The 16,896-nt window shown below is 39.1% G+C and overlaps 1 protein-coding gene across 7 annotated transcripts in view; it reads right to left on the minus strand.

The window, feature by feature from the left end:
* MAPKAP1 (MAPK associated protein 1) overlaps positions 1 to 16,896 on the minus strand; it is a 243,423-nt gene that overhangs the window by 189,214 nt on the left and 37,313 nt on the right. For all 7 annotated transcript variants that reach the window (XM_032865872.1, XM_032865869.1, XM_032865871.1 and 4 more), the window contains one exon: positions 9,845 to 9,993. In XM_032865872.1, the coding sequence (XP_032721763.1) occupies positions 9,845 to 9,993 (149 nt within the window). The remainder of the gene's footprint in view (positions 1 to 9,844; positions 9,994 to 16,896) is intronic.

Raw genomic sequence — 16,896 nt, forward strand, 5'->3', positions numbered from 1 at the left:
AACACAGCTCTTATGGTAGTGCCATGTAGATGCAAGCCTCAGAGAGTAATGACATTTGAAATTCGTCACTGCCATTTAAAAAAAAACTTCCACATTTATGTGTGGAGAGTGCCATGCTGGGCTTCATAATAAGAGTGACCAAAGTTAAGTATCTGCTGTCTAGGAATCAGTATAATCAAAGTTCAGACAAATCCACCTATGATAACAAACCAGATGAACATCATTGCTGCCTCCACACTCCCACAGTCTCTACAACACTACCTCTCACATTTATTCTCCAGTTAGTTGTTCATGGACCTGATGTCATGGGCCACTGTCGCAGTCCACAGCACAGGGCACAATCCTGACTGTGAAGTGTGGTTCCTCCACTTGTTGGCGCTATGGCCACTCTTACCTTCAAGTTCCTCCAGGGCAGCTAGTCCTATCTTACTTATCAGTGCCTAGCACAGAGCCTGTAGATAATACACATTTGAAACAAACCAGTACAGTATAGATGCTTAGTAAGTAATTTCTTGGCTGGATAGACAAATGAATCAACTCTGCACACCAGGAAGGGCAGTATCTCATTTCTTTTTTCACATGTAAGAAAACTGAGGTTTACAAGATGCAGTAACTTACCCAACAGACACAACTGACAATAAGATCCAAAACAGTCTGTCAGATCTCAAGTGCCCTGGTAAAAGGAAAATCCTTTTATTTTTAAATTTAAAAATTCTTCGATTATTAACAGTGTTTTTGTTTCCTCCGTAACAATGGCTGTAAAAGAGTGCAGGAAAAACAGCTGTGGTACTGGGATAAGGAAAAGGGAGTTGAACCCCCGCTCTGCCACATAATTAGTGTATTCCTGAGCACATCACTTTCCCTTTCTGAGCCTCGGTGTCCTCAGCCGTAAAATGGAGGTGACACTCCCTACATCACAGCTTTGTTATAATCAATTAAAAGAGGAAAGTACCAACATACACATCAAAGATCAAAACTTCAAGAGTTGAAGTTTTCCCATTTATAACTTACATGTCACTGTGTCAATCACCTCCCCAATCACAAAATGATGGAACCTTAAAGACAAAAGGAATCCAAGAGGTCATCCAAGCTGAGTTCCTCATTCTAAACAGGCAGAAACCAAGGTTTAGAGATGGGAGGTGACTTGTCCCAGGCCCCATGGCATGACCAGAGTTAAAGCCCACATCTTTTGATTCCATACCCATGTTCTTTCTACCATGTTGTTTTCTAGAACTCGAGTTTCCATTTTGCAAATATGAATGTCATTAAGAATGAAAACAAACAAACAAACAAACAAACAAAACCTCTGAGAATAAGAACACTTAGATTCTATGCCCAGCTGAGTGATCCTGGGTTGTCATTTGATTCTCTGCATTGTTCTCTTCAAGACAGTAAAATCAGGGTCTAGTACTCTGAGGCACAAGGAAAACTCTTTACTGCAAATTATATGGACCAAGGTGCCCCATATGAGGGCACTCAGTATAAAATCCCACCATGCCTAGCCTCACCACACCTACAAGGACTGTCTCCTAGGCTTTTCCTGGAACCTCGGTGCTTGATATACATTCCAACCAAATTTTGTCTACTAATCTGATAATTAATTAGGAAGAAGATAGTACTACAACAGTAATCTTGTTATAATAAAAACATGTCCATGTTTTACCTCTTAGTCCTCTAATATCCAAGAATTACAATCAATATAGTTTCTTAAATGACACCTGACATTTGCCTCATCTAAAATAACTCTCTCATTTTCTCTTCTTAACAGCCTGGTGAGCTGGGTTGGGTATCTGAGAGTATAACCCATTTCAGAGTAAGAGGTGACCAACTTCCAGGGCAATTCCTTAGCCAGAGTTCCAAAGCTGTCTGTGAAGTAGGGACAAAGAAGAGGCTCCTGGCTCCCAGCCCACTCCCACCTCAGAGACCCTTGCCTCACATGCCCCAAATACAAACCAAACAAGAAGGGTATGCCGCATACCCCTTACCCCACCAAAACAGTGTAGTGTCTTCAAGGGCATGGTAAGAAGGTGTGATCTGCAGTCACCAGGCCCAAACTAGCTCATGAAGGTCACATCTTGCCTCATTTTAGGGCCTTTTTTTTTTTTTTTTTAAGTAGGCTCCATACCCAGCATGGAGCCCAAGCCAGGGCTGGAAATCATGACCCTGCAATCAAGACCTGAGTTGAGATCAAAGAGTTGGTCACTTAACCGACTAAACTACCCAGGCGCCCCTCGGTGCTTCCTAATTCAGGGATGGAATCATCATCCATTCAGTTCTACAAGCCAGAATCAGATCAGGATATCATCCTTGAAACCCCTCTCTCCCCTATTTCTTAACATGCAATCCATCATCAAGTCCTAGCACTTTTACTTACTAAATACCTCTTGAGTTTATCCATTCCTTCTACATCACCAATAAGTTAGCCCAAGTTACCATCTCTCCCAACTGGACCAATGCAAAGTTTCTTGATTGGTCTCTTTGGCCTCACAAACCCTTCTCAAGTGTATTCCCTTCAGATCTTTCCAAAACACAAATCTGATTACCTCATCTCCTCACTTAAACTTGTCAAAGGTCTGCCAATACTCTTAAAGAGGACAATTCCACCAGACCTACATGGTCTGGCCTGCGGCTTTACCTTGTACCACACTCTACCTACACCCCCCCCACCGCCGGGTCCCCAAAGACCTACCCTTCTTTCAATTCCTCAAAACTGCCAAGCTATCCCTTTCTTCAGGGCCTCCATTCATCCTTTCTCCTCCCCCTTCACCTACTCAGCTCTTACTCATCCTTCAGCTCTCAAATCAAGAGTCTCAAATCAAGAGTCACCTTCACAGGGATACCAACCTTGACCCCTTAGAGTAGGTCAGATGCCCCTATGATAAAACTCTGAAGGTCTCAACTGCCTCTCCCCGGTACTTAGTAATTCATCAGTTGTGATTATACAATGATGGCAACTTTGCAATCAGTAGGATGACTGTTTACGTAGCATCTATCTTCCAGCCAAGAGAAAAAGTTCCATGAGATCGAAACCAGGTTATGCTTTTGTTCACCACTGAATCCAGATTCTAGTTAACAGCGTCTGGTACATAGTAGGCCCTCATTAAATATGAAGCAAATGAATGGCACTGTGGTAAAATGAAAGGAAACTAATAAACCTCTCAGCATTGACCATGCACCAGGCACTTTCTATGTAAGCATCTCCCCTTTTCATTAAATCTTTGTGACAACATTTAAAGATAACATTAACTTCATTTTAGACATATGAAAACAGGCTCAAAGAGGTAAAGTGAGGGGCGCCTGGGTGGCACAGTCAGTTGGGCATCCAACTCTTGGTTTTGGCTCAGGTCATGATCTCAGGGTCTTTGGATTGAGTCCCACATTGGACTCTGTGCTCAGTGTGGAGTCTGCTTGGGATTCTCTCTCCCTCTCGCTCCTGCTCGTGCTCTCTCTCTCATAAGTAAATAAATCTTTAAAAAAAAAAAAAAAGGAGATAAAGTGATTTGCCTGATATCACCCAGCAAGTAAGTGGCAAAGTTGGAATTCTAATTCAAGCCTGATAATTATGTTCTTTCTACTGCAAAATTCTGCCTTCCTTTGAGAAGCCTCTAAACCAATGGTCAGTTCTACCTCTGACAGGAATTTCTAGAAGATTCCTCTAGAATCAGAAGAAGCCTCTACAGACCGGCAGAAACAAGGCCTGGACGGAAGCAGCTCCAAATGGAGTGAGCTAGTTTTAAGAACTCAGTCTTCAGAATTTAACTGCAGAGTCAAATGCTGAAAACACTGTCTTTCATGGTAAGATTCCTGTTTAATTCATTTTGAGTACCACCCAGACAGAAATCCCAAAATCTCTCCTTGGGATTTTCAGTATAATGTCAAGCAACAGGAAGAGAAATGCATTAATACAATGGTAAGGGGGAAATAATCTCGTTAAAAGATATCCTTAAAATAATGAATTTGGTACTTCTATTAGTATATCATAGTGTGTAAAGAGGTAGCGAATACCTAATATCTTCCTTCAGAAATAGAACAGCCTGGGCACCTGGGTGGTTCAGTTGGTTGAGCATCTGTCTTCGGCTCAGGTCATGATCCCAGGGTCCTGGGATAGAGCCCCGCGTTGGGCTCTCTGCTCAGCAGGGAGCCTGCTTCCTCCCCTCTCTCTGCCTGCCTCGCTGCCTACTTGTGATCTCTGTCAAATAAATAAAATCTTTAAAAACAAAACAAAACAAGAAAACAAAATACTCTTAGATTGTCTCTGGATGGGCACTAAAAGCAAGTGAACCCCAGAAAGGGTGGGGGCTGGTCAACTTGATGGGTGGAAAAGAGAAAGAAACTAAAAAACCAGGAGGCTCTTAGGCTCAAAACCACACCTCAGCTCAGGCAGCCCTAAGCAAAAGCCACTATCTAGAAACATAACCAACAATTAAGTCCAGATTACAATTTTTTGGAAAGAGATCCTGAACTGAAGTTGCTTAACATATTAGAGGGACCATTCCCACTATAATAGTAAATATTCCAAGTTCAAATGAGGAGCATTTTCCTCTCCAGGCAATTTTTTTACACCTTGATCTTAGCCAAAAGGCCAAGAAGCGATCAAGGCAATTTTTTTAAACGCAATTTCAATTCGCTGACCTTTCCTAAGTTTGCCACATTTCTCAGTGGCTTCATGCTTTTCTGCGAAGTTTTAAGTGACTTTCTTTGAAAAGAGCTATTTAATGCCCAGGATTGTAGAAAACATTTGTTCATAATTATCCAGACATAGACTGGAACAATGCTGAAACAAGAGCAGCATGCAAAAATGTATTTAAGGACTATCATCCCAAAATGCTGCTAAAAGCTATTAACCAGTATGTGTTAATTGCCACAGCATTCATATTAATTTTCACTTCAGGCTCGACATTGTGGAATATTTCCCCTGATACATTTTAAACAAAGTTTAATTTAAGGAACTGCTTCTATCAACACTTATGAAAATTAACAGCCAAGCAATTAGCACTCATGAATTATCCCTTCCCCCATGCTCTCTGCAGCTTCGGTTAAAACACTTTCTAACAGAGAAATGGTTACTTTCTAATAAGTTAACACAATCACAGTCAAGGTTGTCTATATGAACAAGAAGGGGTTCTGCTTTTTTAAGCACTCAAGGCAAACATTCTCCTTATATTTAGAGTAGAATTTAGCGAAGTCAAAGAAATACTTCACGTTTTAGTAAACTACCAAACAATGACATATTGAACTACCTTCTCCTACGATGTTTTAAAAAAAAAAAAAAAAAGGAAGTACTTACTTGACTCAATCTTCCTATTTAAAGTTAAAGCTCAAAGCCTCACTGGACTCGCTGGACTTCGGGCAGAACTTCGGGCAGAACTTCACCCAGTCTGCTACACGTCCTATTGAACAATGCTATTCTGAACTCCTGGATTCAAGACACACTTTCTCTCACTCAATCCTGTCAATATCTAATGAAGTACATTAAGAAGGGACGACATCACCGGCCCTCATCCTTTACAGAGAGGGGCGGAAGTGGGATATCTGTTGAGTGCTTCCTATTAGGGGCTACATGTCTTGGTAAACAGACCTTATCTCAATTAATCCTCATGAGAAAGAACATTACCATCATCTCAACCCACATACAAGGACTGGACCACTTCATAAGGTTAAGTAACTAGCCTGAGGTCAACACTGTCAAGTGGTAGGGTCCGAATTCAAACTCAGGTCTTACTACAAAATAGGTCACAAAGTAAATTACACTGCTTCTCACTGTGCTAGGTGCTCTAGCCAACTATTATCCTATTTGATGGTCTCATCAGCCTTGAGGAAGAACTCTCATTTCTTTAATAGGTAAAGAAACTGAGGTTTGGAGAGATGGAAAATCTGACCAAGATGCCAAAACCGATAATCATTATCATTTCTTTGTTAGTAACTATACTGACAGGAAATGGGTATTTAAAATTCTAATGGGGGTGCCTGGATGGCTCAGTCAGTTAAGCTGCTGACTCTTAATCGCAGCTCAGGTCTTGATCTCAGGGGTGTGAGTTCAAGCCCTGCACCAGGCTCCAAGCTGGGCATGGAGCCTACTTACAAAAATAAAATAAGGGGCGCTTGAGTGTCTCAGTTAGTTAAGCGTCTACTTTCATCAGGTCATGATCCCGGGGTCCTGGGATTGAGCCCCAAGTTGGGGGGGGGGGTCCCTGCTCAGTAGGGAGTCTGCTTCCTCCTCTCCCTCTGCCCACCCCGACCCATGCTCTCTCTCTCACTTGTTTGCTCTCTCTCAAGTAAATAAATACTTTTTGAAAATAAATAAATAAAATAAAATAAAATTTGAACAGTCTACTAATGATGATAATATTTGCAAATTCAGTTTAACCAGAATAGTGGTGATGTACTAGCAAAAGTTTCTCAAGTAAGTGATAAGGCATGGAATGGAAAGGGTTAGATACTTGCAAAAACATGACTTCATATGAAACAGGCAGAAAGACAGGACAGAAATTCACGTATCTGGGGCTACTTACGTAAGTGCTGAGTGAGTATTCACTTACCATGAATGAGCCCATTTCCTCAAAGCAACTCCTTGTCAAACCTAATATATCCCACATACAGTGAAATCAGAAGGACTGTCACAAGAAGTTTTCTGATTATCGCAATCTTTAGAACACAGATTTTGATAATTAAGCTTTTTGAGGCCTGTTTTCAACAAGCCCAAAGAATGCAGGCAGACGGCTGAGCCTGGTTTTGCCTTGTGCGACCAAGCAAGCATTCCCTAAAGCCACTTGCAATCTATTTTGGACTTTTTTCAAATCATCAGTAAACAGAGTTACTAATAATCAATGAATCTAAAACAGGTCACAGCATCACCAATTTACTAAAGAGAACATAATAATAAATCAGATCCAAAAAATTATTAAAATTACAACACAGCACATGCCTAAGCACAGTCTTTCTCTCTCAATTGTATTCCTCTAAGAAATTATTAATCAACACTTTTTAAAAATGAAATTATTAAACTGCTACAGGTACCACAAATTATCTGAATAGTATTCGCTTTAATTTAGCATAATAGCTAAAAGATGCTTACCCTTAGAATCACTAAAACCAACAACAATCCAGTTTGCACAAACCATTAAAGACACTAGACATGCTGGCTTACCTACAATGAATTGTAAAGCCACACCAAAAACAAAATCCTTTTTTCAAATCTAACGCTAGTTTAATCTTAAGGAGGATTTCACAGCAGTCAGTCTCTTGAGGAAATACATAATTAAGTAGTTTTTTTAGCATATTTAATTAGACCCCAAACTCTTCCCTATCCCCTTCTCTCCCCAATTATGTACCATTTGCCCAAGAGACCTAAGCAACTCGGTTAATTATGTAAATAAGGCAAGCGTTATTCCCAAGAAAAGCATTGTGAATATCTGTACAGGAAAACTCTGTATATATTTTAGTGGCTTTAACAAACCTTCACAGGAAAAAAAAAAAAAAAGGACTATCAAAGTCCACGAAAAACCCTTACATTTGAAGCAAAAAGCATGGAGTTCAATGACAAGATGGTGAATCATTAAAACTGGACACTCATTTCACTTCTTAAATATGAGCTGAATAAAAATAAAATAATTTTAAGTTACAACAGTAACAAAAATTTAGTGCTGAACGTCAAGTGATTTATGGGAAGAATCAATCTGGAAATTATTAAAGTCGACTCTCACAGAAAGGCTTTATTATCAAGGGGTTGACATGATCTTAACTCTAGAGGCAGCCATGGCGCTGTTATAACTACTACAATCCCATTATTATGCAATCACAAAATGCTAATTTGATCATTTTGAGGTGTTATTTGAATAGTCATTTTAATTTCTAGGTTACAAAAAGGCTTGACTCAAGTGTAATTCTCTATTAATCATTGAGATGTCATTGAATATCATATTGATGCATTTCACAAAGATAAAGACTAATTTAATATGTACAGTACAATATCCTTCAAATATTAGCCTTTCATTACATATCTGCCAAACGCATCAATATTAAATAATAGATGAGAACAAGAGTTTAATTGTATTTTAGCATTTGTAATATGGAGGCTAATAATAAAATAGCATCGCATCACGGGATAGACTTATCAATATATAAATCTTTCTTAATCAAAGTGTAATGGTGACTGCTCCATGCATATACCTTTTGCTGATTACAAATAGATTTGATATGACAAAAGTATGGAGAGCCTTAAGTGTAAACACAACTAGCAAAAATAATTCCTTTGTGACCAAGGAAATGGCTTCTTCACTTTTTTTTTTTTTTAATTTCTCCCTGGCACTTTCAAAGTTAGATATATACCAAAGACACCTTACAACTTTCTCTCAAATCCAAAGCTAAGTAATTTATAAAATAAAATCTAGTGGTATAATAGGAATTCTAGGACACAATATTTTAAAATATCTGTGCTATTTTGTTGGCATCAAGTATTTTTACAGAGTAATTATTCCAGCAATTATGTCCTTAAACAATGAGATGGTATCAAACAAAGGAAGCAAATAAATTCCAGCCATGTAACCTAATTCCAATAATAACGCTCACACATATATATCGAAATGAATCAACTGTAGTATTTAAAAACAAATCCTATAGTCCAACTCTCCATTTTCCAGAGACTGACATTCCTGTCCCCTAGGGGGACCCTTCCTTCTCTTTGCTACATTCCACAAGAAACAGGAGTCGTGGGAGGGGCAGGCTAAAGAGAGGCTTTACATCAGTACAATCTCTCATTTACTAAAAGTCCTTTCAGATTTTTTTGGAGGCAACTCCTGAGCATATTAGTATCTTTATGGAACTTCCACATTTTGTTTCCAGTTCTTGGCTCTCCTTTCCCACCAACATCAACAACCTCACTTGTCTGTGGCCATATATGCTTCATATGGAACCTTATGAGGTAGAAGTGTTTCGAAGAGAAAACACCTCCTTGCTCAGACAACTGAAAGAACCAGCACATAACCAGAAGCTGAATGTGAAAAAATGGAAACATAAGCAATGAGCCTGTATGTTTATTAATTGCAGTGGTGTTAAAATAAGACAAATTGTATGCAACCCCTCCAGGCAACAAGCTATCACTCAGCACCTCCAAGCCACTGCCAGACAGCAAATATAATGGCAATAAAAATAAAAATCAACTGCTACTGTCTCCTCAAAGAAGCCCAGCTCAGCTCGGCACAGAGACACAGAAGGCAGGGAGCGTGGGGAGAGAGGGTGCTGCAAGGGCAACTACACTCCGCCTACAATGGTGGCCCTTTTTCTAAAAGGAAAATAGACATGTTTTAATTTTTAAACTGCAAATTGTTAGAACAAACAGAAAAAAATAAAGCCATCCCGCACAACGAGTGTCAAACAAGATTCCCTACAATGAAATACTGACATAAAAACAATGGCCTAGAAATCCGAAATGAAGCTTTAAGCTCAACAATTTCTACAGTTATAATAAAGAATCAGACCCAAACAATGCACACTGTCTCCCCAGAACCACCTTCAAAGCTTTCCCAACGCAATCAGGCCTTGATTCATCACAACCCAACAACCCAAACCCTCAAGTATACTTGGAAGATGAAACACAGAAAAAGAGTACATGGACAAATATTCCAAGACTGTTTTTGTTTTAACCCTCCAAATATACTGCTGTGGAAACAGTATACAGCCCAAATTCAGAATTTTTTACATCCTCGGTCATAGAAAATGTGAATGACATTCTATAATTACTTTGAGTCGTTTTTGAAGCCCTAAATCTAATAATAATGATACTAACAAAAACAATTCCACACAACTGAGGTTTTATTCAAAAAGACAACATTTTATTTTTACTTACCTTGCCATCAAATTTGGAATACTCGTTAAATGGGTTATTCAGCTGCAGAGGGCACTGCTCTAGCCGTACAGATAATATTGACTGCTTTCCAGAACTTGGAGGTTTCTCTTTGAGGGACTTTTTTTCAAACAGTGACTTTAACTCCTGGGCTGTGATACAAGAGGAAGATAAGAACATCGTTGTGATTACACAGAGAGACAGCCTGCCTACCTTTCCTAGCAAGTCTTCCCTGGAGAAGGAGAGAGTGTCCAGGGCACATTAAGGTCCAATATGTGCAAAAAGCCTCACATATACTTCGATGTTTACACACTGAAAAGGCAGAGACCTGAAAACAGGTCAGGACTGTCAATTTAGAAGGACTGGGGTTTGAGGAGTGGGGCACAGTCAAGCCAACAGAGCAGCCATTCTGTCACAAGAGCCTTCACAACTAAAGGACCTGAGCTTTGGCCTGGCTTTGCCACTTAAAGATGTTGTGATACTGGGCAATTCACTAAGGCTCTCTGGGCTTGCCGAACTAGATAAACCTGAAAATATCTCCTGGCTCTAATACTCTGGGATTCTGGAATTCTAGTTCTTCAAGGTGAAGGTCTACATCTTAATCCTTTCATACTCTCCAGGGACACCTAGCACAAAATCTGGAAGACAAAGAGGAGGAGGAGGAAAATGAGAAATGATATCTATAATAACAGCAGCTAACATTTACCGAGCAATCCAGTGTATCTCAATTATTCCTCCTAACAAACCTAACAAACTATGAGGTAGATACTAGCATTATCTTAATTCTGCCAATGTGGAAACTGAAGCTTAGAATACTTTGATTAGCCTTAGACAACACAGCTAGTAAGTAGCAGAGCTGAGATTTGCAATCAGGCAAGGCTCTTAGCCATTAGGCACTAATGAACAAAGCTGACCCTCAATAAATTTTGTTGCATGAATCAATGAATAAATTAATGATTGAAGGAATTCAAATTATTATTAAATCAGAATCTTTAGCTCTTACTCATTAGTAAATTAAGACAAGTTAGTTCCACATCTTCTCAAAGACCATTTAAGTGTCCATATTAATCTGAATATCATTTAAGGTGGTAGCTAGGTAAATACATGGAGATTGATTATACTTTACACTTTTTATTTTCGTAAATATTAGAAAATTTCCATATTAAATTTTAAAATCAGGGCTGCCTGGGTGGCTCAGTGGGTTAAGCCTCTGCCTTCAGCTCAGGTCATGATCTCAGGGTCGTGGGATCGAGTCCCACATCAGGCTCTCTGCTAGGGAGGGAGCCTGCTTCCTCCTCTCTCTCTCTCTCTCTCTCTCTCTCTCTCTACTTGTGATCTCTCTCTGTCAAAAAAATAAAATCTTAAAAAAAATTTTTTTTTAAATCAATCTTAGAACTTAAAATCTGCAATGAATAGGTTCAACCCCATTCCATTCTTAAGTACAGCCAAACTGAACTTAGATCAAACAGAACTCTGAAATGGTGACTTAGAACTTTTGAAAAACGTGACTAAAACCATCTTTTCAACAAACTAGTGGGATAAATTTATCCAATCAATCCCTATAGACGGAAGTGGCAAATCAGGAGAAAAAAGATCTAATTCTTTTTAAAAATGTGGCACCTGACTCTCCAATTCCAGAATCTGAATATATAAGGACAACAGATGTTAAATAGACATTTGAAAAGGGTATTCATGGTATTCTAAGTATTACAAGTATTATTCTGTGCATAATCTACTAACAGTTTTATTGCTACACTTGGGAAAGGAATAACCCTTTATTAAATACCTACTATGGGTTGGGAACAATGCTAGGTGTTTTCTCAACTTGTCCTCACAACGGCCTTAAGAGATGGGTTACCACTCATTCCAAAAACAAACTGAGGTGTAACAAACAAAAGTGACTTACCAAAGTCACATAACTGTTATCAGTAAGGTTGGGGATGAAGAGATGATATATTAACAATGCCATTCTCAGACTAATTTAAACTGAGACCTCCTTCCTCAACCTCTGACATTTCTTTCCTCTGTCCCCCCACTCCTCTCCTGTCACCTCCATCCCCTTCCTCCCTCCCTTCCTTCCTCCTGAGTCACAGAAAAACAGAAACAACCAAAAGAGACCTTTTGCATGTTCCCAACTGTACCACTACCTGCCTTTCCTCCTACTACCATGAATAAACTGCCTAGGCCCCTACCTCAGGCCAGCCCCTCCTTTGTGCATTCAGGGACTGACTTCTTGCTGACTCAAGGGCATCACTCAGGCAATTCTCTCCCATTTTCAGCTTTCCCTCTACTGGATTAAATGCATGAGCACAAAGGTACCCGAAATACTGCTCAAATTAAAAAAAAGAAAAAAGAAAAAAGCGGCATGGGGGGCGGTGGCACCTGGGTGGCTCAGTCAGTTGAGCATCTGACTTGTTTGGGCTCAGGTCATGATCTCAGGGTCTGGGACTGAGCCCCATGTTGGGCTCTGTGCTGGCAGGGATCTGTCTGAGGATTCTCTCTCCCTCTTCCTCTGTCCCTTTCCCTGCTTGCACGTAAGCACTCTCTCTACAAATCTTTCCAAATAAATAAATAAATAAAAATAAACCCTCCTTTGATCTTACACTCCTTTCCACTTATGACGCCACTTTTCTGCTTCTCAAAATGACTGTGTATGTTCTTGCTATCCAGTTCCTCTCCTCCCATTCCCTCAAATCCACTCCAATCAGGCCCTCAGGCCCTATCACTCCGTTAAAGCAGTTTTTAAGGTCACTAATGATCCCCTTGTTGCTAAAATCTATTGGTAAATTTTGAATCCTCATCTTTCAAGACCTTGTGACAGCATGTGAAACAGTTGATCACTCACTCCTTTCTGAAATAGTTTTTTTTTTTTTTAAACAGATTTTATTTATTTATTTGACAGAGAGAGCACAAGTAGGCAGAGAGGCAGGCAGAGAGAGAGAGAGAGGAAGAAGCAGGCTCCCTGTGGAGCAGAGAGCCTGATGTGGGACTTGATCCCAGGACCCTGAGATCATGACCTGAGCTGAAGGCAGAGGCTTAACCCACTGAGCCATCCAGGCACCCTGAAATAGTTTTTTAAATAGGACTCCATTCCATCTGGCTCTCATGCTATCTTTCAGGTTACTCATTCTTAGTTTCCTTGCCAATTCCTCATTTTCCCCTATCTTTGACATTCCCCAAGTCATAGTATTTGGACCTTTTCTTTTCTCTATCCACATTCATACCCTTCGTGATTTCATCCAGCCTTCTGTTTTAAATATTATCAACTTGAGGAGAAACTAAGTTGTGGTAATATAAATTAGAACAACAGCTGCCTCTGGGCAGCAGCCTAACTAGAAAGAGGCACAAGGGAACTTTCTGGGGTACACAAATGCTCTATACTTGACTGGGATTACACAGGTGTATATGTTTGTCACAAGTCATTGAACTACATACTTAATATCTGTACATTTCAGAATCTAGAAAGCATACCTCAATAAAAAAATAAATAAAAATGGAAAACCTAAATAAATATCCTCTACATGCTGATAGCTCCCAAATGATTATTCATGGACCTAAACACTCCCTGAAATTAGAGGCTCACATATTCAACTTTCTATTTGATACCTCCACTTGGATGTCCAATAGGTATCTCTAAGTTTACATGTCCATAACCAATCTTCCCCCAAACCTGCCCCTCCCACAGGCCTCTCCTCCTTAGTTAATGGCAACTGAATCATGCTAGGCCAAAAACTTGGGAGTCACCTTCACTCTTCTCTTTCTCACACATCCAACATCCTATCCATTAACAAAAGTTTCAGAATATAACCAGAACCACTTCCACAGTTACCAATGCTGGATTATTACTACCACATTCAAACTGATCTTGTTTCTGCCCTTGCCTCACCCAGGTCTGCTCCCACCAGTCTCTTTCCAACACACCAGCCAACAAGAGTCTTTTAAAATGTTAGGCTATAAACATCACAATAAGAAAAAAAATTGATCAATTTGACCACATAAAATAAAAATACTTTGGGGGCGCCTGTATGGCTCAGTGGGTTAAGCCTCTGCCTTCAGCTCAGGTCATGGTCTCAGCATCCTGAGATCAGGCCCCGCATTGGGCTCTCTGCTCAGCAGAGAGCCCGCTTCCCCCCTCTCTCTGTCTGCCTCTCTGCCTACTTATAATTTCTCTCTCTCTCTCTCTGTCAAATAAATAAATAAATAAATAAATAAATAAAAATACTTTTGTGTGTGGAAAAAATTAGCCAAGTAAAAAGAAACATGATAAAGTAGGAAAGAAGACAGGTTAATATTCCTACTATATAAAGATTCTAAAAGTAGACATTGAACTCTACGGAAAAATGGACAAGAAATATGAAATGTTCACAGAAAAAGATATTCAAATGGCTCTTAACAAATGGAAAATGCTCAACCACATTTATAACAAGGGATATGTAAATTGAAACTATGCTGAGATACCATTCCACATCTATGAGATTGGCAAAAATCTAAAATTTTATGGATATGGGGAAATAACATTCTGTACATTATTAGAGGAATGCAAAACAGAAAAACACCTATGAAAGGGAATTTGGCAACATCAAGGGAAATCATATATTTACTGTCTGACCCAACAATACCACTTCCAGGATTCTTAGATACACTGGGGAAAATAAAATATAACACAACACACATATATTAGACTATTCACTGAAGTGCCATTTGCAACAACAAAAGCCTGAAAACAATCAAATGTCCTTCAACAGGAGACAGGTTGACTAAACTCTGGCACATCCATATCATGGCATACTACAAATAATTTCATTTGAATTCCAAAGCTATAAAATGGAATGAAGCCTATCTCTATATATTCCCAGAATGTGTTGCTAAGTGAAAAAAGTTTTGCATAAAATAGTGTATACGGTACACTTTTTTAAAAAAGATTTTATTTATTTATTTGGGAGAGAGCAAGAGCGTACAGGCATGCACAAGCAGGGGGTAGGAGCAGAGGGAGAGGGAAAAGCAGACACCTCGCTGAGCAGGGAGCCCCACACGGGGCTCCATCCCAGGACCCAGAGATCATGACCTGAGGTAAAGGCAGAAGCTCAACTGACTGAGCCACCCAGGCACCCCTACAATATGCTACCTGTAACCTAAAAAGAATAGTATATGAATATAAATATACTTATATAAAGGTTTAAGTGGACCGAAAAACCAAAACCTTTTTCAAATTGACTATCTGGGGCACCTGGGTGGCCCAGTCAGTTAAGCATCCAACTCTTGACTTAGGCTCAGGTCATGATCTCAGGACTCTAAGATGGAGCCCCTGCCAGGCTCTGCGCTGGGCGTGGAGTCTGCTTAAAATTCTCTCCCTCCCTCTGCCCCCTAATGCTCCTTTCTCTCTCTAAAAAAAAAAAAAATTGAAACTAGAATTCTCTGATTTTATCCTGTTTTATGTATTCAACTTTGGAGCCATATAAATGTTTTATACAGCTATTAAAGAAAAATTAGAAGTACAATCTCTAAAAATAAAAGCAAAATGAAATGAACAAACCTAAGTGTAATATTGAGTTGGCATTTTAACTACAAAGAGAGAAATTATTTTAAGTAACTTTATCACACAGCAATTTGTACATCCCTAATGGAACATATCAAAAGGGAAAAAAAAAAAATCTCAAACTGTTTTTAGTAATCATAGTGTTAGTAATGATGGTGATATTTTTATTCTGGAACCAGGATTTTCAGCATAAGAGAAAAGATACATAAACATAAAACCAAAGTAAATACTCCATAATCCTAAATTCAAATAGGAGTTATCAGCATTAACTCAAAATGTATTTCCTCTTATCTTTTTCTGAGCTCTATCCCCTGAAAGGCCTATAAGGAAGAAACCAATCCAGTGAGTACCTCTAGAGTTCAAGTTTTGGTCTTTCAATGCCATTTGCCACTAAAAAAGAACTAAGATTCTAGAAACAAATGGCTAATTCTGGCCAGATCTGGAGAAGGAAATAGGTAAGAATCAAGCATTTATCTTGTCTTTCTTGCAGTGACTACATCTGAGAATAACCAAGTAATACATTAGGAAAAGCTGGTCTTTATATCAAGACCAATAAAATGAGAATCACTATTTTGCAACTCCTAATGAAATAATTTATCTAGGTAAAGCTCATCAATGACCACTAAAACCATTAGAAGAAAGGCTGACGAGAGAAACTTAAAAATAGGTAAAGAACACCTAATTCTACCAACAATCTGAACAGCACAAAAAAGACAAGAAGTTATTCCATATTTCCCAATATGATGCAATATGAATTATAGATCAGCATATACAAAATATTCTTATCAAAAAATCAAACTTCAATCTTAGCCAAGTTTTAGATCCAATTCCCTGTTTACAGGAAATAAAGAGAGCAGAGGAACATATTAAATGAGACCACAGAGATACAATAAGCAAAATCTAGAATGTAGGAAATTCAATAGGACAAATGACACAGTTCCTTAAATAAATTACAAGGAAAAAAAGTAAAGGAGACTATATAGATTAAAAAGGAAATGGAACATGTCAACCAAATGTGTGGACCTTAGATCTATACCTGAACGAACAGCTGGCAAAAGAAAAAAGAAATATTTGAGACAATCAGGGAAATGTTTGTTAATATCAAAGAATTCCTGCTAAGTTTTCTTATGCGTTAAAAAATAGAGAAGTATTTAGGTATGAAATTATACTATAGCTGGGATTTGCTTAAAATTAATCTGGTAGGGGGTCGGACGGGCGCCTGAGTGGCTCAGTCGGTTAAGCATCAGACTCTTGATTTCAGCCAGGTCATGATCTTGGAATCATGGAATAGAGCCCCAAGTCAGACTCTGAGCTCAGTGAGCAGTTGGCTTAAGACAGTCTCCTTCTTCCTGTGCCCTTCCCTCTGGCTTGAGGGCACTCTAAATAAATAAATAAAATCTTTAAAAAAAAATCTGGAAGGGGAGAGGAGGTAAATCAAGAAAAGACACAAGACTGGCCCTAAGTTGATAACTGCTAAATCTGGGTGATGTGTATATAGCGGTTCATTTCACCACTCTCT

This window comes from Lontra canadensis, unplaced genomic scaffold (assembly GCF_010015895.1).
Source record: "Lontra canadensis isolate GAN:19392208 unplaced genomic scaffold, GSC_riverotter_1.0 scaffold30, whole genome shotgun sequence".
NCBI lineage: Eukaryota > Metazoa > Chordata > Mammalia > Carnivora > Mustelidae > Lontra > Lontra canadensis.